This window comes from Harpia harpyja, chromosome 1, assembly GCF_026419915.1.
Source record: "Harpia harpyja isolate bHarHar1 chromosome 1, bHarHar1 primary haplotype, whole genome shotgun sequence".
NCBI lineage: Eukaryota > Metazoa > Chordata > Aves > Accipitriformes > Accipitridae > Harpia > Harpia harpyja.
In genome coordinates this window covers 88,826,360-88,850,677 of record NC_068940.1, presented here as the reverse complement: position 1 = coordinate 88,850,677, position 24,318 = coordinate 88,826,360, and the positions used below count along the sequence as shown (strand labels likewise).

The 24,318-nt window shown below is 43.3% G+C and overlaps 1 protein-coding gene across 2 annotated transcripts in view; it reads right to left on the bottom strand.

The window, feature by feature from the left end:
* SPAG6 (sperm associated antigen 6) overlaps nt 1-19,891 on the bottom strand; it is a 45,986-nt gene extending 26,095 nt beyond the window's left edge. For both annotated transcript variants that reach the window (XM_052804117.1, XM_052804126.1), the window contains exons 1-4: nt 19,787-19,891; nt 19,606-19,701; nt 8,827-8,993; nt 5,058-5,241 (exon numbers count right to left, since the gene is read on the bottom strand). In XM_052804117.1, coding sequence (XP_052660077.1) covers nt 5,058-5,241; nt 8,827-8,993; nt 19,606-19,701; nt 19,787-19,811 — 472 coding nt within the window. In that variant the 5' untranslated portion in view covers nt 19,812-19,891. The remainder of the gene's footprint in view (nt 1-5,057; nt 5,242-8,826; nt 8,994-19,605; nt 19,702-19,786) is intronic.
* Nucleotides 19,892-24,318: the final 4,427 nt, after the last annotated feature.

The following is a 24,318-nucleotide window of genomic DNA, read 5'->3' as shown; positions in this document are numbered from 1 at the left end:
AAACTAATACAAAATTAACCCTTCAAGGTTCACTTTTCAAATAACTGTTTGACTGAAAATGTAGAGTGTGCATCCTCCAAATACACACACTTCATAAGATTTCAAAAAAACCCGAATGCTCTACCTTCAGTTTTACAACTTTGAAATGAAATGTACCTGAAACGTAACTGAAAACAAACTTGAAAACTAGCTAATCAATATAAGTGGCATAAGCTACATTCAGCTTTTCATGGAAAAAGCCATACTTGATTTTTTCAAATTGTATTTTGATGCTGTACACTGACCAAGTGAAATACATGATGTGACCGACAATCCAGATTAATCCATCCGACTGTGCCTCAGAAGCAACTTCAGAGCAACCAACTCAATTGCCTACAGTCTGCTAGGAGATGCTAATACCAGGAAAATCATGTCAAGAAGGACAGGATACTACTAGAAGAATGGGTTTCTTTGATGCCTTGTGAGCTGAAATCATTAAGTTCAAGTAGGGAGAGAAAGAGCAATACTTTAAGGTCACAGCTACGCCCAGGCATGCAGAAGTAACCATAAAAGTTATTTTAAAAGAGGAAACTAAATCCGATTCAATTTAGATCAGCTCTTGCTGTTAGAAGGCTGCTATCATTTAAATACTGATGGTTACTGTTGGTCATGCTTAATTAAATGGTTGTTCTTCCAGTGGTGTTTATAAGGTTCATGGCTAATAACTTACCACATGGAGGGCTGGACCATGTGTCAAAAGACAGACAAGCAGTAAATGGACTGTCAGAAAAACAGGAAAGCTGAGGCAAGGACAAAAGAAAATATAGATCTTCCCATCACATTCCCCTGCAAAAAGCCCCAAACTACAATTCTGAGTATTAATGATTCTATGATAATTGTAATTCTTTTTTTCTCAAAAAGAGGCTAAATCAACCTTCCCACTTGGTAGAACATCTTTAATTCAGACTATACACCAAAGGATTCATGAAACTTTGCCATCCAATTACAAAACACAGAGGTGAAAAAAAATGAAGGCTGAGAAAGAGTTAAAGGAGAAAATACAGTTGTCAAGAAGACATTTCTAAAAACAAATATTCAGTCAAAGAAATTAAAATAGCTGGTACAAATTACAAAAAGACTTTTCTGAACACTATGCCAAGACTGCCCTATAAGGGCAAAGACAAGACCAATAGCTGAAGAAGAGAAAGACAGCAGAGAAAAACTGATTTATGAACCTCATTTAATTCCACAGACAGTTATGAAAACCCTGGGCTTGGAACTTCAGTTTGGGGTACAGCTCAAGGAACCTATCCAACTACATGATGATAAAGTAGGACTTCTCCCTATGTGAGTGAAAGTAGGAAATTTTATTCTACACATGCTCAGAGACAAGAAAGCCAAGACTCAGAACCCACCATAAATTAGTTACTTTTGTCCAGAACAATATGAGGAAGATTTTAGCAAATGGAGATACTGCAGACATGAAGACAGACTGACATGGAGGTAGAAGAAAGACCGATAAAGACAGACATTGGAGTTTAAGATGTCACCAGTTCAACTAGAAGTTGTACTAGATTAGATTTGTCTCAATACAAAAGTAATCATCAGGGACTAAGAAATTAATTCAAAGTAAGTTGAGGCCTAGTCATGGGTTTATGCGATGAGGAAGAGTGGAAAGTGAACAAAGAGGAGTCAATAAGATCCTGACTACATACCCACTGAAATCAATGGGAAGTCTTACAGGATTGATCTAAACTGGTTTAAGGTGTTACCAAAAAAAAATCCATATTAACGTTAACATGTTGGCAATAATAGTATGGATAAAAAAAAAAAGATTAGGGAGAAAAGATGAAGGTGAGAAAGTGAGTGTGCAGGTAGTCCCCAGAGAAGGAAAATCAGCTCTGAACAAATGTCATATTCACATAGCAGAGCAGCAGCAAAACCTTCTTTGCTTGGAAGCAAATGCAAGTTTCAGACCAGACCAGGGTTCTCAAACAGACCCTGCTGTGGTGGCAGGTGTATCCACAGGAAATAACAGGTTTTATCCAAAACAACCACCAATACTGTATTTTTCTGAGGACTGTGTGATCATGTAACGGCCACATAGGAAGACTCTAATCCCCACAAGTAGTCCAAAGACTGCACTTCAAAATCACAGGTTTATGCAGACTGCTACAACCACAAAGCTAAAGATTCCACTGGAACCAGTGGGAAAACCTTTCATCAGGAGAAGGCTGGAGGTCATTAATTACAGGACAAGCTTATATCCTGGAATAAGACAAAGTTACTGCTAGACTCAAATCACTGAAGAGCTGAGCAACCTGGTCTAAGCTTGTAGCTGACCCTGCTTTGAGCAGGAAGCTGGACTGGAGACCTCCCAAAGTCCCTTCCAAGCTGAGCTATCCTATGATCCTAAGAATACCACTGTATGACAGAAAATGAGCATAATTCCACTCTCAGCAGTATGCTTGAGTATAAATAGTGGCTTTTATTTTTGTTTTCCTACCAATTTACAATATGCTGAAGCAGGTAAGAGATGATTAATAAATTACACCTTTTATGTAGGCAAAGCAAATGGAAAGCTAAGTTATTTGCATATCAAACATTAGAATTTTGCATTTTAAAAGTAATTGAATATAGTATAAGTAAGAATTTACAAAATACTTTTCATGGATCTGATGGTATTTTGATGGTATGTGGAACAATTTACACTTCTTTTCAAACACAAATAGTAGAAATAATGAATGGCAAAATTACAGCACACTGATCTGTATATTTTGGAGTAAGTTCCTAAATTTTGGAATCTGACCTGGCATGATTTCTAGTGTCTTGAAATCTCATGAGACATCTGTCTTGACCTAAAATCTCATAGGTCTTCTGGAGAGATCTGTTCACAGAAGAACTGCATTTTAAGAGACTGTTGTATGAAGACAGTAGGGAACTTGCTAATCAGAGTATGTTTTCATCAGGGGAGGAAGAAGTCTTGATTTCTCAGATTGGAAGTATTTTCATGGGAACATACACCACAGTTCCTAGAGAGCAGCTTTACCAGGTCATGGATGGAATTTCTGATTAAAAGGAGAGAGATACTCCCATTGCAAACAGTTATCGCCAAATGCTGGGAGCCTTTGCTTGCATTCAGGGAGACAGCAGTTCACATCCTGCCTAAGACAGATCAGGACTTCAATCTGTCTCCCACGTACATCCCAGACATATGCCCTAATTATTGAACTTTTCTTGCTGGGGCAAATAAGCCTCCCTACCCCCCCGTCTTTTAAGGGAGAAAAAAAAATTGTCTTAATGTTGTCCCACTTTGGAACTGAAACAATTTTTGAAACTGAAAAACTTTTTGTGGGTGGGGAAAACCATTTCACACCCAACTATTTTTAGAGTTTAAGCTGCAATATGTGTTCACAGACAGTCAATGACAGAAAATCCTAACTGCCAAATTTTGTCAACACAAGCATGGGAGTCTAATCCAGAGTTTCTCAAACAGTAAACACCAGATGTTGGTAAGAACAGGTCCATCTATCTTTGTATCCCATCTCCAACAATATCCTGTTCCAAAGGCATGCTTGTAGGAGTATAAGAAACATACCATGCACAGAGTGATCTTTTCTCAGTATAACTCCTCTACTTTCAGTAATCATTTTAGAGACTTCCTGTGACTGTGCTATAGAGGAAGGTAAATCCCCCAAATTGGCTGTAGCCAGGCAGAAGAACAATTTTTTTCAGGTTTTTGTTTTGTTCTGGTTTTTAACTGATTACATCTGTCTATGTCCTGATGCTTGCAGCTTGGTAGCACTTAAAATTTCAACCTGATTACTGAAAATGCTGTTCTTATTGCTGGCATAAATTGACATGAGACATGCACCCATTCACTGTCAGTGAGTAAATAATTCATAACCATGGAATAAAAATTTGTACGAGGAATTTGGTGTGTTCGATACACTACACACATTTATACAAATGAACACTTTCAAATGACACTTAAGTATCTTTCAGACAGAAGCAACGATTATTTTCCACCAAGGGTGGGATTCAGACCCGGTGACCAAGAAGATCTTTACCACAGAGGTGCTCCAAGAATGAATTTGTTCTCCAGAAAAAGCAGTCTGTTAGGAAGATGCTGACAACTTTGGAGTCTGTCCCAGTAAGTTATACCCTCTCTCTAAGTGGGAAGGGGAAATCTCCCATACCTTCCACAGTCCAATACTCCATATCAATTAAAAAAAGAAAGAAAATCACTTCCAAATTCAATCTATGTACATTTTAGAGCCAAAACCAAACATAAATGCATGAGTTAATGTTATGATCCTAGAATAAGTTTAACTTTAAACAATATGAACACAAGCCATTTCTCCCACCCTTTCCAGCCAGCAGTTTCTTCCCTCAGTTCTTTGATTCATAGCTCTAAACTTTTACTTGAACTATATAAATAGCTGCTAAAAGAATTATCAACCACGTGGATCAGCTTTTAAATAGGAACATGACACTGCCAGTGAGTTATACAACTGCTTGTGAGACAGCAGTGAACTGCTCGATATCGGATTCCTAGGATCTATTCCTGACTCTCAGAAAATAGTGTGGTCTGCTGGCTAATGATAATATAGTCAGTGCAATGAATTTGGCACATTTATCCTGCAGGCACTGCTGTAAGCTGAATGAAACTTGGTTCTGCCTAGGCTTCTCCATTTTACTATGTATATAAAATAAGAACTAATGTCAAGCAAAGAAACTTTGTTCCACAGTAACAGGTACACAATACATAAAGATTCTGAAATTTCTTCACGATGGAGAATAAAGCAGAGTGTTTTTTCCTGGCCACAGGCCTAATGCATCTCCTCTTAGAGCACCTCTCGTAACTGGGCACTGCTGGTGTCAGATATGCCAGTTTCCCACAACAGGTACAGCATTGTCAGAAGGGTATAGTTAGAGTAGGTTTTTATTCCAAATTTAAAATTTTATAACAGAGAAGAAACAGCATCTTGTTCTATTTATGAACATTACAATAATGCAATTTATTGTAACTGTCACATAGCATTAAGCTGAAAGATAACACCTGGGAAACCTGTTACCTGAATTGTGTCGGGCAATATACCCGAGTGCCCAAGATGCAGCTTCTTTGACTCCAGGGTCAAAATCTTCCAAGCAAATCACAAGCATTTCCAGTGCTCCACACTGAACTACTGCCTGAGCTAGCTGTGGAGAATGTTTACCAACTGCTCTTAGCACAAATGCAGCTGCTTTCTTGTAGAAACGCTATACAAATCAGGAGAAAAGAAAAAAAAAAAAACAGCTTTTACTAACATTAAGTAGTTCAAAGCATAATACAGTACAGACATCCATAAATTAGACTTTTTTAGTAGCAGCAATATCTCATACAGATCCAAATCAGGACCACCAGACATCACAGAAACAATGAACTTACAGACCTTCTTTGAGACAGCTCATGATATAAAATTTGCAGTAAGTGCATAAACAAACAGGAAAAAAATGAGAGGGCTAAGAGGATATGGGGAAAAGATAATAATCTAGATAAGTCTGTTTAAGTGAGTAGTGAATGATAAGAGCTGCAAAAACAATAGCTCTTAACATATTTAACCAGATTACACAGGTTATGCAGGGCAAGCTCCTAAAATAATTCTACCCATCTGACACTTGCAACATTTCACAATTTCTAACGTATACACCTTCACAATATCTCTATGAGAACACATTGTTTACACTTACAAACAGGAAACTGAGACACAGAATTAGATCCCACAGAAGGGTTTAGGATCTGAATCCTGAAATGCCTAAATACTGCCTAAGCCCACAGCCAAGATCCTGAAAACCCACCCCACCAAACACCCAACACTGGATGACCCTTGGTTTTGACCAGGCAGCCTGCAGTTTTACCCCTGCATGTGCCCAGAAACAGCTCACTTTCAACAGAACTAAGCACCTTGGCACTTCTGTCACAAGTTCAAACAAAATCCAAGCACTTGTGTCAGTTCTACCCATCTCCCTCAGTGCTGGGCCAAATACATGTTTTGAGCATATATATAACATATGATGCTGCACACATCATGGGGTTCCATGTAAAGTGCAGTGGTGGTTGTAGTTTCTTCTAAAAGCACAGTTAAAAGTCTTCCCCTCAAAAGTCACCTTTGAGTCTCCTCCTGCAGTTTCGTAAGTATCATTGGGATGTGGAAGCTGAAGATTAAATTTCTTCCCCTGCCTTACAGTTTCAAAATTCAGAGCCCAGTTAAAGTACTCCGGCCAGAGACAACCGAGTTGTGAGAAAGACAGTTCCTCTCTCTCGTGAAGCAGCAATGAGTGCAAGATTCCTTGGGACACAAGTAATGTACTGCTACATCCATGTGCCCAAAGTATGCTCTCCAGCCTGGCAGTTGACAGACCATCCATCCCTACGGACAAGCTCTAGAGGGCTCTCTCTCCGTGTGCCACCTGGCTTTAATCTCATTCCAAGATGCTTGATTCTCCCCTGCTCTGTACAGGGAGCCTGGGCACTTTACAGTGCTAGATTCCTACTGTCAAGGTACCCAAAACTTAATGCAAAGCCCACATCCCTTTTGGATCACGTCCAGAGAAACAAAGAACTACGTGAGTGCTTTTGTGCATCCTGTAAGGCGCAACCAAACACCTTCAAAAGTCTGATCTAAAGCACTAAGGTATGGCAATAGAGGAGTATCTGCAACAGCTTCACAGGAAGTAAAATGGACCCAGGCCCACTCCCTGGCCCTGAAGGAAAGTGACACTGCACACCACGTCCATCCACTTAAACTCCTCGTCCCTCAAAGCACAATGGCCTCATCTGTACTACTGGAAACTGTCCCCGCCTTGTGCTATGCCCTAAACCATGTGCAGGCATTGCCGAGCAGTTTGATGGTTGGCATTAGCTAAAACCACACCACAGAGCACGTTAATGATCAAAGAGCACAGTCATCTTCCAGTGCTCAAATGCATGCCCTGACCCTCCTTAGTTTACCGGTACTGATATAATTCCTTAATGCCAAAAATCCAGTCTTCTAAGTTAAGGCCTACAAGCAAGTACATTAAACATAACTTACAAGCAAAGCATTAAACATCATTTAGGGGGAACAGAAGTTAAGGGAAACAGTACAGACAAATGGTCAAATCCCTAGCTAATGTAAGTCACCGTTAAGTTCTGCTGAACCCGATGGAGCTATAGGTGTTCACACCAGTCTATGTCTGTGCAAATATGGGTATGTTAATTCTGTTAAGTAATTATGCTCCTGGCAAAGAAAAACATTTCTTTGTTTTTATTATTCAAAACACATCTATTTACAAACCATATTCACAGGCACAGTCAGAACACACTGTAAAACCATGTTTTGCTCAGTTTAATTGACAAAACATTGATCTGGGATGTGACCTTGTACCTGTTCTCCATAAATCAGTAGAATCAGTATTTATTGTGTGCTCAAAGAATCTGCTCCTTAAATATAGATGTTGATACATGAAGAGTGAGTGGAATGGAAATGTATCTGGGTGGGGTTTTTTGCCTATGGGAAGTAACAAACTGCACACATTGCTAAACTCTGCATGAACTGGATAATGAGTTTCCTTCACTTGCCCTCAGTCACCAAGGCATAGTAGGCTTTCCATGACCTCACACTAATCTTGCTGCTGCCCCAAGTGATTCTGAATTACAGCCATCTCGATGTAACGACAGCATGGGCAGTAACATGGAAGAGATAAATCAGGGTACTCAAGCTAATTTAGTGAGGGCTTTGAGTTGTAGCAGGGGGATAGTTTCCAAACCAAAAGAGAGGATAAAGTTTTGTTCCACTTCTTCCCTTAAAAATAGAAATAAAAGGACCAAAATGGTTATAAACTTGTCTAACTAAAACCTTAACTTTCTTTCCATACTATACCAGTATCTTGACATCAAGGTTTTTCTTTAGCTTTTCTTTTTTTTTTTTTTTTTAAGATTAATTGTATATGCAATGACCTATATGCACAAAAAAATATGCAGTGAGTACTTACATTTATGTTTTCCTCAAAAGATTGCAAATGAAAATATATAGTTTTCCAAATTATATTTCCATTGATATCCTACTTCTCCAAAATCTAATAAATCAAAACTGCAACCTAAGTATGGCTATGATATCAATGCATTTAACTCTCAGCTGTCTCTTTTTCCAGTTATTAGGAACCTTATTTAAGAGTATTTCTGTTAATCTAGGTTAGGATCACTGGAAAATCAAAGCTGGAATATATGCAAAACTTGAGGAAAAATGGTGAGAAGGGAGAAAAAGAGACCACCAGATTTATTCTCATTGCAATTGTGACTACACATTGTTTGGTTTTGACAACTACAAAGATGAAAACCTTTCAGTGTATTTTCCTGTGCCAGTGGTTTGATATTTCTCATGCTACAGATTTCCAAAAGGCTATGTATGGAGATATTTAATATTTCATTACAGAAGTTCAGGGGTTTTTATATGTATTTAAGTGTTTGGTACTATCAACAAATCCTAGTCAATTATCACTACAGCTTTCAAATTGTCTCATTTTTAAAGAGGGACTTTCATAAAGTATCACTCAACATTTTAAAAACATAACAGTGCCATGAATATATTTCCTATAGTGCACTAAAAGGTAAAATGATATTTTAAAGTAAAGTTTGTTTTAAGTAAAACTTAGGTACACAGTACGCATTGATCTCTCAGGGGTTCAAAACATACATGCTCTCTCCGACTTCACTACATTTACTGCTATATTAGAATAACAGCAGATAGCTGATACAGAAAGATTTCCCTTTCCCTGTGCAATAGTTTAAAAAAACGATTACTTAAGAAAACAATGGTGGCTTACATTCTGCTCAGACAATGAACACAAGAGCTGTGGAAGAATGTCTCCCTTCACCACTGCCTCTGCCAGGTCATCGTTATAATTGGCAAGTCTCCCAAGAGCCAAAGCAGCAGTCTGTTGAATAGTTGGGACGACATCCAGCAAAAGAGGTCTCAGCAAAGACATTACACCTGAGTCACACCAGGAAGAGAAAAGCCCGTTTGGTAAGCAGAAATTTTCTAAACATTTGCCTTTATTCATAAAAACCTATTAAATTACTCTTCCAGGCAGTAAGAACTTGTAGGAAATCCAGGTGTCCCACTGAAATGAAGTCAGCACTTGCTATGCGTCAGCAGTGCTATCCAATGTTTCTGCTCATTTTTCATAGGTACAAAACACTTCTGAAATATAAAAAAAGTCACATGTAGAAATAAGCTATATTCAAATATCTATAAAATACATGTCTTAAAGTATACACAAGAAAATAAGGTACATTCAAACATATATAAAATGCATGTGTTAAAGTACGCACAGGAAACTCCATCTGGAGGTCCTGGTGAGCTGACATTGTCATGTCACTCATTCAGCATGCCAGCAGAACCTCTACGTTGAATTACACCAAATCACTTTTTATCTATTACAAGCAATGATTGATTTGGGGACCAATATCCATAATAGATTACACTCCAGATAGAAGAGTTGAAGATTTCTTATCATGTTATTATTTATGACTTGTTTTCACTGATGAGTCATCCACAGTGTACCAGTTAAACATGAAAGAACATGAAAGTCCATTCTCTAGGGTGGTCTTATAATACACCCTTGAAATTATAGCTGAGGTGAGCAGCCGTGACATGAACCATTTGCAGTTACAGCCTAAGAAAGTCCTTACAATGGACAAACATCTGGCTAAAAATAGGAAGTGGGAGTAAGCTTTCCATAGGTCACAGTGCAGTTCTGCAGGCCTCCGTGCTGGGACGTGCCATTCAGTATTCATCTATGATCTGGAACAGCACGAACAGATAGGTGAGACTTTGCTGGTGACTCAAAGTTATTCAAGGTAGTACCAGTGAGGGAAACAAGAAACTAAAGACTGAATTACTGGATAACAAAACAGCAAGTGAAACAGAGCACATATGGGGTAGCCAGTCCCAACCTCACATATGCAGTGATGGACCCCAGACAGATCACTACCACCTAGGAGAAAGATCTTGATGTTAGAACAGATAGTACCACGGAGATATGAGCTCACTGTTCGGTAGCAGAAAATAAACTTTACCCACAGAAGTATGCTCTGCTCAGGATTATTTGGAAAGGAATAGAGGCCAAAGCAGAGACCATCCCTATGCTATTGTATAAATCTATCCTACATGTAATACCCTCCCCTAGAGCAGAACTGAAAAAGGTTGAATGAAAGGCAACAAGGATGATCAAAGACCACCACTCTGTATGTGGAAGCTCTTCCTACAGTCAAACTAAGACTCTTCAATAGGGATATAAATGAAATCCACGTGGTTACATAAAAAATATGATTTGTAAGGTCTGGGAAGGTCAATACTCCAGACAGAAGCTGCACTGCCATGAGACATATGGCCTCCCAGGATGTTCACAAGTCAAAATAACACAGGTCTCAGGGGGGCACACACTAAAAGGAGAAAAGTGATATGAAATTGTGATGTCTAATACCACTACAGAAGCATCAAAAATGGCTCTGTAACATGCACTAATTGAAACATGTACATGTAGAACCTATGGAAATAGGTCTGCAGTATAGCTAGGGCCTGCTCGCACTTCTGTCAAAGCCACTGGGAGCTGAAAGAGGCCTCCTGTGTACCAGCAGACAAAAGCTAGATCCTCCAGTATTGTAAGATCAATGTGAATTCGTTTAGCACTTTGCAGAAATCACTACTTCAGAATGTGGTCATCATATTGACATCTTCTCACAAACTCTCCCAAATAGCAGGTATGGTCTCATTAGCAAGTTACGCTTCATATTAAAATGCACCAAGTACTTTATATCACAAATTAAAAGTAAAAACAAATAAACATTACATTTGAGCCCTTAACTTGAGATAAAATGAAAACAAGATAAGTTCAATAAATTTTAAAAAGGAAAAAAAAAAAAGAAAATTATTAGTTTTACTGATATAAAAGAGACTGTTAGAAGTGGTTGGGGGAGAGGGAAAGGAACACTTCAGTGTGCAGTGTCCTGACCCTAGAAAAGCCAAAGGCCTGATGGGTGGGACATTCAAGCAGGATGTGGCAAACAGTTCAATTCTGGTGATGGTCTCAAAATCCAGTGAAATTTAAACAGACTAGATTCACTTTACCCAGGAGGAACCCATGAGCTAGATCCAGACCATGTGACATGTTTCTGGCCTGCATGACATACCTAGACACTGCAAAATGTAAAACCACATTTAAGAAAGTTTACATATACATATGCTTTGAGCTGTCCCGAATATGAGACATTTTATATAATTTGTATTTGCAAGATTAGCTGATACAGATTTCACTTTTAGAATAGGCTAGAAAGCCTTGAGCCTGAAAATGCTTCCAAGCAGCATGCCTCCCCATGACCAATACCATTCATTTCATGGTAGTATAAACCATGTAAAGCTTGGTGATGACAGCAATGTGTCAGCACAAAACATTCTACTGCGAATTATTTTAGCTGATGAAACTGAAGGTGAGGAAAGAGATGAAAAGTGAAATGGGAGTTACTGTTTGAAGAGAGGACACAAGATGCTAAAATAGGGTTGAAAAAAAAACAGTGAATGGATGGAAAACATTTAGAAATAATAGAAACTGTGCTGATCCTCAAGGAGACTGTATTTTCCCAAAGTGATGTCTGAATATGAGAAAAGACAGTGAACAAATAATTATCATGACAAGAGCTTTGGAGGAACAAGAAAAATAAAAATCAATTCCTGTTGCTGTACAAGCCTTATATTGACATCAAATTAACTGAGAACTGAGGGAAGTGTATAGGCCTAGATTATGCCTGTGTATTGAACATAATTAAAAGCTTCTACCTCTACTTCCTGCCTTCTCTAAAACCGGTTTCTTTCTCTGCATCGAGATGCTATCCATCATCTTTGACTACTCTGCAAGACCAACTGCTTGAAGAGTTTTCACCATTGTCATTATTTTTACATCTTCAGCAAACCAAATATTTCTTTCTTTACAGCACTTAGAAAAAAATAATTAATTCTGAGAGCGTGAAAACAGCTACATAGAGATTATATGGTCTCCACTAAAACACCTGTAGGAAAACTAAGATGTCCACCTTTCTTTCTATGACTTTTGAAGATAGTGCTGGAAAGGACAGATGTGCCTTACACAGGAGGAGGCTTTCCTGTCTTGGGCCCAACCCAGCTCTTTCTCCCAGAGACATCTGTATTTGATGAGCTCCTCTATTTGATCTCTTCCTTTCTTTTGACTGTCCTGTCTACAGCAAAGTCTACCCCTCTTCTCCAAAGAGGTCCAAGCCAGGATTCCTATCAGCATTTTGAATTAAATTCAAATATATTTCACATTATCTTAGAGCAGGAAAATAGGTAAGAACCTTCTAACAACTTCCTTTTACCTCTACCATTCACTCAAATGAACAGGGCCATACAGAGAGCAGGGAGCAGTAGTGTCTTGCTGGTGAAAACTTTAGGAGAACTCTTTGGTTGCCTTCTAAGTAAGTCTGTTGTGACAGAAGTAGGAAATTCATTAACTCGAATTCAAAGGCAGCAACACAGAAAGTAAACTACAAAATAAGGCATTTAGACCATTGGACTAGATTTGTTTTGGAAGACTTCCCACTAGAAACTTGGAAACAGGGAAACAAAGAATTACTGCCAAATATTCTCTCTTGCATCACAGAACCTTGACTGACCTTGGGCAAGGAATGACTCCCGTTTCTATCCTCAGTTTCCCACTCAGCTTTGTTTCAAAGAATGACACACTTTAGAAGCTGAATCACCCTTAACACACACCTCTCGAGTGGAGCTGTTGTGCACAGGCCTGATGCACTTTCTTTTAACAAGCAAGCGCTGGCTCCTGCCTATCTAGAAAAAAAAACCACTCAGGGCAGCAGCAGGTTCCAAGTTTTTTCATTCCAAGTTTCTGCAGCCAAACAAACAGTCACTATTCTGGAGATAGCAATCTTCATTTGGTAATTTTGATTTCTTGGGGAAGACCACCTGGAAGTCATGCAGAATCCCTCTACTCTCCTCCCACCCCTGCCAAACCCTTGTCAAACTTGACTAGTCACAAGTCAGAGAAACATCACTCTACATTTGAAATTCTCTCCATTTCTGCACCTGAAGATGACCACTTCTGCCCTATTCTCCTTCCTTAAAAACAAAATTTATTTCCATTTTAAAATGTAAATGTGGAAAAAAGTCATTCTATGCTAGTGTTGTCTCTGGACAGATGCTGTCTGAATTTATGCTTTGGATCAAATATAATGTTGTCTTCTCATTTTTGTGTGCTACCTGTTACACTAAGAGCATTCAATGAGCTAACGTTAGCACTCAAACATTCATCATATCACCTTGATTTTTCAGGGCTCCTGATGTTAAATCAGCTGAATTTGACAAGGAAATAAACTGGAAATTTATTGCTGCCTCACCCCAACTCCCTGTCTTCAACTACCCTTTCCGAGAAGCAGCATAGCAGTGAGTTTTAAGTAGGAAACTTAAAACAAATTTCCCAGAAGAATAGTGAGAGAGAACTTTCACACTCACTCATTTTGACACAGCCTCTTCAAAACAACGCAGTACGCACGTCTCAAGTACGTAGTCCTCAAGTGTGACTCACCCCAAGAAAGGACTCCTTACCGTGACAGTTCCATGCACAACACAACTACAATCCTTCAAATATCAAAGGGAACATAAATACAGTTTGGTAACGGAGACTCTGGGTAATCAAGTAATTCGTACAGCAATCACCAGATGGTGTGGGACATAATGCAGATTCAGTTTGACAGCAGGGCTGGAGATTTCTGAAGGATCGAGGAGCAGTAAGTTTCTCCTCCTTAAAAGCTGATCTGGCTGAACATTTCCCAGACCCTGTTTCTGCATTAATGGAGCAGAACTAATCCTGTTCCAAGAGGACTGAGGTTCTGAAAATGCCCCTCACGGGGCTAGTTAGTGGCCACCACACAATCCTTCAGACACACCAAAACCAAGGTGGTCACAAGGTGCTGCTTCTTTTTAATGGCGACTTGTTAAGATGAGACTGAAGCTCCTAACAAATTCTGGCTTTGAAATTTTACTTGTAATTATCCTCCGAACAGGCCAGGATGCTGAGAAGAGGAAGAATCCTGAAGCAGTTGAGCTTTCGGTTGATTGAGTTACAGAAAAAGCCAGCCAGTCCTCCAGCTTCAGCTGCATTTACTTTCTCCTTGTCTGTCATCTCTCTGGTACTTTCCTTAATACATAACCTCCTTCTTCCCTTCATCAGGCACCACCATGTCATCAAGCCTCAGGGAAAGCCACTGTCCTCACTTGATCTGCTACAACTCCAAATATAACCTTCTGCCTTTCATGCCACATTGCATACTTCTCTCCCACTTTTCTTCCCACTAAAGCTCAGCAAACCTTTTAACTCAAAATAAAAATAATTTAAAAAAAAAAAGTAAGTGCATCCTTCACAAAAGAAGGTACATAAACCCAAATGTTGAAACTGGCTATATGGGGGCACTGGAGTCTGTCCATGCATATCCACTTGCAAGGTCCAGATAGGGCAAGAACACAGATGCTTTAAGGGAGCAGCTCTTTTTCTGCACAGCTGATTCAACAGCCATCCTCCCTACACACTCTATGCTCCCAGCTGGCTTTCTACAAAGCACTGTGCTATCAGAGCACGTTCTTTAATATTATTTAAAATGCGGAACTACATCCTGAAATCCCTTCCCAGAGTCTGATCCTCCTTACACACGGCCGAGTATCCAACTGTCACATTCAAAATAGGTACATTTAAAATACGTACACTAGAAAGAGAAGTTGAGAAAAGTATGGGCAAAAAGACTCAATGTAATTGGATGAAGGAAATAAATTTGAACAGCCTTTTCTCAAAAACAAAGATTCCTAAAACCACTCCAAAGATCTGGAAACACAGCTTTTAAAACCTGTAACCAATGGAATCGCTCTGGAGCAGGGAGAGAACTAACACTCACGACATCATCCTTTACCTGCATAAAAACAGATCATGAAGTAGGGGAAAATCTGCCATGCTATAAGGGTTTATGATGGAGACCTAGTCCGATGCAGAAAAGCCCCGTCACCAGCTATAGCCTCTTGCCAACACAGATTGTGAGGAGCAGATACCAGAGAAGATGCCCAGAGGTAAAAGAGGAGGACAGGACCCAGTCCTGGAGCATAGCTTGTATGTAAGGCCTCAGAATTAGCTTGATACCAGGCAGAATGGAAAGGAGACCTGGGCTCAGGATTGTGGGCTGATGGGGTGGGAGGACAGTTGGAAGAGATTCACTGGGAAAGGGTCTCCCTTTACACTGACATTTTGGAACTTTCTTGGAACCCTGCAGACTGGCCAGCAAGTAGGTAAGGCAGAGGAAGAGAAGTTGAAGTTATCTGCCCGAGATGATAAAAATATCCCAGCAGCAACGAGAAGGGAACCTGGGTATGCAGGGTCCCAGCACACGGAGTCCTGTGGCGACACACAGGCTGCTAGACCACACAGCTTCAAATTTCTTTTTCCATGTTCCAGACTCAGCTTTCCCTATGAGTTCCACAGCCATTATGCTTAAGAATGTGATCAGCCCCAAGAAAGGGGTTAAAGAGCTCATCTTGTAATATCTTTAAAGTCAAAGGCTAAGTTGCAAGACTAAACTGTTTCTTAATCCCAACGATATCCTTAAATAATTTACAAATTAAAATCAACAATCCCATCACCACAAGCTCTAATGCAAAATAAATAAAAATTTAATTCCTACTATGAAAGAATAAAAAAATTAATACCCAGAAGTAATTCAAGTCTTATTTTGATACATTTATTAATGCTGAATTGTAAATGCCTCTTAAAAAAAAAAATCAAAACAAAATGCTATGTTAAAGGGAGTATTCATTTACAGAGTGCTGCATTTCAGCACTTCACAAGGCAGATGAAGAAAGAAGAATTAGGCCCTCGCTGACTACTGCTTTTAGAAACATACTGGAACCAGTTTAGATTTTCTCCTAAATTTTCTAAGAGACAGAAAGCTGCCTACATCTCAGCACAAGAAAGACAGCTCAAGTTCATCTGCTGTTATAATTGAAAATAGTCTGTTTCTAGGATTTAAAATTTTGGATGGATGAGGGGGTCTGGAGCTCAATAATGCATTCCAATACCAAACTTCCTGAGCTGTAGCTGCCAAATGAATAGATTTATGTTTAAAGAATATGTTTAAAACCGTTACTGTCAAAGTAGCTTCTACCATTAGTCAGCAGCCCTCCAGAAATGAGATTTGATAAATCAATTGTCTGTCATTGTTCCAAGTATATATTTATTAAAGAGAAAAACTTTAGGAGTTTTGGAGATTTTTTTTTTTCCCAAGTATCCATTAATTAAACATTCAAATGACAAATCCTGCAATTATTATTCATGGTAGTATTTAATCATAAGGAACAACCTTAACAAAGCCAACCACAGAGTTGGAAAACACACAGGAATGAGTTCTGACAAAGGAGTGTCTCTGATCATTCCTTGCACTTCCCCACCACCAGAAAGCTGTTGAGCTCCCAGGCACTAACCCCCCAGGACATTCCTGACCACGAGAGAAACAGCGCCGTGTAAATGTGTCAACGTCCAGGGCCAGATTCCAGTTCCCTGGTTACAACCACTTTCAGGATTTCTGCTCAGTGGGAAAGGCAGCTCCAGAGCCTGATGAGATACAGAAGCCTCAGAAGAGAGATGCCCTGGGAAAGAGTGGGTTTTCTATTGGCCCTCTCTGACCTTCTTTCCAGCTTGCCAGTTGCCACCAGTTTTCCTTACAGGTCATACACAGGAGTCTCCACAATAATGGTACCTTAAGGTTTCTCAACAGCGAAGCCAGTGTAAGAAACTCCCACCTCTGATCCTGGCCGCTTGCTCCCCTCCATGCTGCAGTCTGCCATCTCCTAATTTGCAACAATACCACTGCTTGTACCTGGTTTAATACCACAGCAGCAGGGCTTACAGTGTAGCGAAAAAATATTTTTTAAACACACTTTCATCTTTCATGATGTTAGCATGGTGCCCAGAGACACCTCCACAAAGAACAAACTAGTACCTATTTTCCTTATAAGTTATTAAGTATTTATCAAAAGGACTTCTAAAAATGGGACCAAATGCTTTATTTCTTGAGCACTGATCTTTCACTGCTACCAGTCTGAATCTTGGATATTCCAGCAATATAAACCAAGGCCAACAATGCAAGAGTACGCTACAGTACATTTTGAGGGCTCAGTTTTGTTCAAATTCAAATCACTCTAATCTTGCCTTCTGCTTCAGCCAGAAAAAGACTAAACCCTGACAACCTTTGAGATCCAACCAAAGAACACTGCAAGGTGCCCCCTAACTCCTAAAGCTAACGGACAATGACAGCTGGCACAGGCTTTCCACATCTTCTTAAAACTGTGATCTCCCTAAGGGATAGCTAACTTTCTTTACCAGAATAAGAAACAAGCCCCCAATCCTTTTATATATGGACTTATACAGAGATACAGGTATAGACAGACATCTTTCTTTCTCAAATCATTGCTCCAGAGCTTACCAGATGAAGACCATGAAAGGTACACCAGTTATCTGTTAGACAGCTGTGTCTCAAAATATTTGTGTAAGTGCTTTAAAAAAGGATGAAATCACATTTTATTTGGTGGGAGATTTTAAAAACCACTTAATCACATTTCATTTAGGAGGAGGTTTTAAAACCTGTATCTAGCACATCCAGAAAAGGTCAAAACTGACAGTTAGCATTTTAATTATATAACTGTGAATTAGTTTTAAAGACACAGGTTGGGGAAGACAGTAAAACATTTGCGGGCCCCAGCCATTCAAACAAATTGTAATAGGAAACACTACATTTGCAGACATTCCCTTCTCTTCTAGCATCTGAAAAATGAAAGCCTGCGGGAAAGCAGCTCAGCACCAAAATGAGCCAAGAAGGATTATGACCTACACAAATGCACATTTCCACATTACTACCCCAGAGCCCGATCCTTGTAAAATTAGCCTTCAGACCAACACCAGCTGTGCACAGAAGAAAGTTTCAGGCCTCTGAACTGATTATTTCTTCTGCACAAGCAACAAATCAGTTCTGAGGTAATGCTACCAACCAGATTACATCAAACAATTACTTTAAGAAGAAATACAATGTAATTAAAGTTAGCTTGCCACTTTATTTTCTTTCTTAAAGTAGAAACTTTCTGCATTTCTGAAAAGAGGGAACTATAAGAAGCCTGCCTAAATGGGACCTCTCTCGGTAAGCAGCTAAAACCAGAACTGCAAATGGACACAGAGGGACCTCTTCTTACAAATAAGACATAAATTATTCCTATGGCCAAGATGTCCCTTTGGTAAACAAAGATCATTTGTATAAACTAAAGCAGTGGCATTAAGCCACTGAAAGATGAAAAAAAAAAAAAAAAATCAAGTGGCACAGCAAGGTATACAAAAGGCCTGGTACCAACGTGTCACTCCCATAATCAAAGCAAATGTTTCTTTGACAAGAATTTAAGTGATAGATTTTCAATGAAACCATTTTAATAAACAGTTGTAAATACAACAACAGAAAGTTGAAAGTATTTACGTGATTGGTTTTCTTTTTTGTTTGATCCCATTGTATCTCAGAAAAGACTGACAGCTTCACTAGATTTGAGAAACAAGTATTAAAAACAAAATCAGGACAAACCAAAACACAATCAATTCATGAATACCATATGGTAAACCAACTACCGACTTACAGCACTTTTTCAAACTGTCTTTCAGGTAATCAATTACCAAGCACTTCTTTTTCCTCTTTTAAGCTCAGGAACTTCGGCTAAGCGGAGTGGGTCTGCCAGATGCCAGCAGCACAACAGCTGGTAGAAGTCCTCCCGCAGCTCCTGTTTCTAAAAATGCTCAATTTGGTTCACAACATCCCGCAACAGCAATATAACAAAAGCGATTCCCTCCTGAACTGAGCAAATCTGCTGGCGAAAAGCACTGAAGAATTTAGGAACAACTTGTAAAGCTAGTATAAAAATAGTTACTTCTAAAGTAGGCTTTCCTTGGCAAGTCAGTGCTGGCTTCGCAGGCAATCCCATTTTCTATACTTTACATAAAGCTATATCGGAGGCACAAGGAAGTAAATGAAGAAGTGGGTTATACTGAGAAACCTTCCCTGAAATAAAAATAAGTTATGAGATCACAGCCAGAGACATCTACCTCAAAACAAACTCAGGAATAGCCCTGCAGACAAGCAGGGCAACCCGCGCACGCAGCTGATGAGCCTAACTAACTTTCCCTATAATGAACTCGGCAAGCCCTCGGAACCTCGCACCGCGGGGCCGGGGGACCGGGCCAAATCCTACGGGGAGAAAAACCCTTGGAAACTAAGCGGCCAACCGGGGGGGGGGGGGTGGTGGAATTAAAACAGGGACGCGCCCTGGCAGCCCCACGCTCCCGGGGCGGCGCGGCCCTCCGCGGGACCCGAGCCCCGAGCCGCCGCCGCCCACCCCCTCCCCGCCGCCGGGCGTCAAGCGGAGCGGCGGCGGGGCGCGGAAGTCCCCGCGGCCGCGCGCCACCCGGTCCCGCCGGCCGTCGCGTGGCGGGGGGGCGGCGGGCGCGTACCTGCGTTTTGGAGCGTCTCGACGTTCTGCGGCCGGGCGGCGAGCTCGGCCACCGCCTGCACGAACTGCGTCCGGGCGCGCTGGTACTGCTCGAAAACTGCGGGCGGCAGCGCCGGGGCACCGGGTTAGCGGCCGCCCCGCACGGCCCCGGGCCCCGGCCCTCCTCCACCGCCCCAGCCTACCTTGCAGAACCTGCCGCTGGCTCATGGCGGCGGCGCGGCGGGCTGCGCGCCCGCGCAGGGCCGCACTGTGTACCCGTCGCCTTGGCAACCGGGCGGAAGCCGCGCCGCGGGGAGGGGCGGGGCCGCGCTAACGCCGCCTGTGACGTCAGCGCGCCCGCCCGCCGCGCACCGCCCCGAGGCCCCGGGCCCCGCGGCGGGTGTGCGGGCGCCGGCGGGGACGAGGTACGGCCCCGGCGGGCTGTGCCCGGCTGGCGGCACGTTGCAGACGTGTGTTAAACGTGTAGTATAGGTGGTAGGGGGGCGGGTATGGGCACCTGCGGAGATGCGCGGGGGCGTGCGGACGTGTAGGTGTGCGGGGAGAGGACTCCGCGCCTCCGTACCGCATCTGTACCACGAATACGTACGGAGCGGCGCGGAGAGGCACCGACGGGTCTATATACGAACACGAAGTTACGCAAGAGCGCACATAGGCAGCCGTGTAGGCTCACCTCCCTGCAGGGAGCTGTCGTTCCCGGGAGCGCCGGGGAGGGCCGAGGACGCGCAGCGCCCGCCGGACGGTGCCGGCCTCAGCGCAGGGACCCGCCCGGGCCGCAGCAGCGGATCGTCCCCCGCGGGCGGCCGGGCCGGGGGGTCTGCCCGCCCCCGCTGACATTTGGCAGCCCCGCCGCCCCGCGCAGGCAGCTGCTGCCCAGGCCCTGGGGCCCCGCCGCTGCGCGGGGGGAGGCGCGGTGCTCCGCGGGCCGCGCTCCGCCCGCCGCGACCGGAGAGCTGCCTCGTCCCGCTCCGCTGCTGCGCGACTTGCCGAGGGCCCGGCGGGCGGCGCGGGGAGAGCCCCGCCGCCCCGGCTAAGTCCCACGCGTCGCCCGGCAGCTCCTCCGCGCTCCGCCTGCCCGGCTCCCGCTCCCCGGGTGGGGGAGAAATAAAAAGGAAGAAAAAAAAAAAGAAGAAGAAAAAAAGGGCAGCCGCAGCGCTCCCGCAGCTGCCCCCACCGCACCCCGCCGCGCCTTTATTCTTCGGGGAGAGGGGCCCTTTCATTTTAATTTTTTTCCTTTTTTTTTTTTTTTTCCATTCTTACCGCCACTGCGATTCCTCCTCGGGGATCTCCGCTGCTGCCTTACACCGCTCCGCCGGCCCACGCCGGGTTTTTTCACGCTGCACGGGGAATGAACTCGCCCCGCGCAGGGCCGCGGAGCCCCCGCCTACCCACCCACCCACCCACCGACAGCCGCGGAGCGCTGCGGCCAGCGCGGATACGCAGGGGCGAGCCCGTGGGCTACAGCCACCGCCTCTGCCGGCAGCCACGCGTGTCGTGCCACGGGGCAAGTGCCGCGGGAGAAGCGCCGTCCCCGCTGGAGGGGAAGGCTTTGCTGGCTCCGTACGCCCGCGCAGAGCTCATGATAAGCCCGAGCGCATCCATCCGCGCAGCGCCGGCGGCTGCCTGCACCGCCCAGATGCAGGCGGCTGGGGGGCGGCTTGTGCCCTCTCCGTGCAGGGGGGAGCAGCGCGGGAGGGGGCACCGGGGGGGGGGAACACGGTCAGGCAGCAGCCCCCTGACTTTGCCAAGCACAGATACTAGTTATTCCTGTACACCATAACAGTATTTTTTCAACATTATTTTTTTGAAGACCGTATCACTCCCGTAGAGAAGCTAGGTACTGCCTTCCACTTTTCCCATCTTGGTGTCTCCGGCTGTAAGGACTATTTACGAATAATTCTCTTCATAGCCGGCCGGCCGGGGCATGGTTGCACCTATGAGTAAACACAACCTTGGAGGTCTGTATAGCAACTAATGCAAACGGTGGGACTGCAAAATGAAATCAGGGTTATCAGGATTTGAATGGAAATAGACTCTACATCTCCTCCAGTATCTTTTGAGGGCGATTCCCAAGACGCGGGATATTTGTGAACGAAGTTACTGGTTAGCTCTGCCATCGATCAGGCTGCTCCAAGTGAAATTGTGATCCACAGCAGAAAAAAACAGCGTTACTATTCAATAAAAAAGTCCCTTTCTGTAGCCACCCTCTAACGCATAGTGGCTTCAGGATTTCATAGGCTGGCATTTTGTTCTGCAAAGCTCTAAATGTACAAAATCAGATGACTGACACTACACAAACACATTATTTGATAGGTAGTATAAAGTTTTGCTTCATACCTCAAAGTTGAAGGGCTGAAGTTACTTCAGCCGCATTTTTAAAGTTTGGAAAAGTGTAAGAAAGACGTCTAATTTTAATAAACCGTCTCTGGGTTTGCTCAGCTGAAAAGAGGTGGGCTAACGTAAACAATATCACGATCTAAAATGAGGCACGTGTTTCCAGGAGTATTTAATGCGAAAAAAATCTCTCTTTAAGCAAACAAACAAAACAGGCAATGTGCTGTTCTTTACAAATAAATGAGGCAAATTAAATCAGATTGGTGAGACGGTCGTTTGCCACAGAAAATATTTTGGGAAATTATCACCATGTGTACTTGAGAAGGGAACAGCTGTTAAACACATTTCTTTATACTTATTTCTGTTCTTAAGTTAAATAAAAAAAATAAACAAACGGTGATGAATTACTTCCAGAGTTTTGGGGGTTTTTTTAAAGCAGATGTGTCGATTACAGATAAATTGATTTATCTGTCTAATTAAGCCTAATGTTCGGATAAGTGAAACAACAAAACGCACCCTGAGTACCTCCAAAACTTGCTGTTACATTTCGTTGCTTGATACTGAGAGTCTGTTCACATGGTTAATAATAATAATGAGGAATAAACACCATGCAAATGCGGTCTACGGAAATGTCACCCGTTCTCGCAAAAGTACTGAAGACGGAAAATCATTTATGGAAATGACGTAGTTGTGAGACTTCATTGCCTGCTGCTGGGGTGCTCATTAGTAGGAAACCTGTATCCTTAGGCGGGTGGTGTTAGTAACGACTGCCTTACGACACACGTCAGCTTAAAAAATAAACCGGAGACCAGGGCAATAGGCAACAATTATCCAAATTAATAACGTGCCTTCGCTTTCTGGTGGGTGTTTAATCCCAGCCTTTGATTCACTCGGAAATATGCCCGTAACGGGGCGGGGAAGCATCATTTTCCCCAAGCCGGCGAAGGGCGAGGTTGCTCCCGGAGTTTTTTTGGGGGGGTGAGGGGTGCCGGGCGGGCTTCCCACGGGCTTTCCCGGCTTGCTCCCCTCCCCGCGGGTGCGAGGCAAGAGGTGGCTCAGCCCCTGCAGGGGAGCAGCCGGCTCCTCCGCGGGTCCCCTTCCCACCCCCCCCACCCCCCGGCTGGAAGGGAGCTGGGTGGCAGGGTCGGGGCCGGGCTCGCTGCCCCCCGACGGCTCATCCCCCACGATGCAGCGGCTGGCCAAGCCGTGGCTGCTCCTCTACGGCTTGAAACTGCGCGACGCTCATTAAAAGGTGAGGTCTTCCCACGATTTGGTGTGGCGGCTTCCCCACCGGCTGCGGGATACCCTCCCGGGACGGCCCGCCGGGGCTGCCGGCCAGCCGGGCTGGAGCCGGAGCCGCCCCCCGGCCGTCCCCCGCGCCCCTCGGCACGGCGCCGGGTCGCCCGATCTGCCTCCGGAGGGTCTCCTCCGCTTGCCACACGCCTGGCAGATTGTTCGAGGCTTCGAGCAAGTATTTGCAGGGTTACAGAAATAAGGTTTTTTAATCCCGCGCTCGGACGACTGAGGGCGTCCGGTGGGAAAAGCAACGCGCAAACTCCTCCGCTCGGTCCCGCGGATGGGAGTTGAAAGCGCTGGGCTTTTGAAAGCGGGGAGGTTAAGCATGGAAAGGTTACTGGGAGCGAATGGGATGTAGGGAACTGAAGTGGTCTTTCGAAGAGAGTGTACTGAGTGAGGCATCCCCAATTCCGTGTATAGCCTCTACTAAAATATGGTATTTGAACTCTTGGGTAACTTAATTTTCAAATTTAAGTTGGGCTTCGCCGTTACCTGATTTTAGCAAAAACTCTGTCAGAGGGACCGCAGCAGTGGAGAGTACCCTCTCTTTTTCCCTGAGCTTTGGCTCGGGGCTCCAGCGATTCACACTGTTCTGGGGTCCCCTCTTCGGATTTTCGGTAGTGAGTTTAGTTTGTGAGACCTTCCTATAGAGTAAATTAGTTCTGTGAGGCGAAGACAGAAACGTCGAGGCACTTCAAACGCACTAGAAAGAGGACTTCTCCTTTTTCTTCACCTAAGACGACGACGCTGGCATTTGAGCAGACATTTGTAACCGTGAACATGTAAACGGCATAGATTTGGCCAGTGGAGATTGGTGCGTCGCCATTGCACCAGGCAAAGACAGAACAAAAATTATAAGGGATAAATAAACTGGAAAAAGGCAAAACATTTCAGGTTGACTTGCAGGATGGGACCAGGAAATATTAGCTGGTAGGGCTGAGCCCTTTTTACCACGTGCATATGGTTACACCTCTGGTTTCCTGCGGAACCGTCAGCGCTTGTGCAGTGCCATTAAAAAAAAAAAGACAAATTTTTTGGGACGGTCCAAAACTGAAAGCCGGAGCTTAATTTATTCTGAGGACTTGAA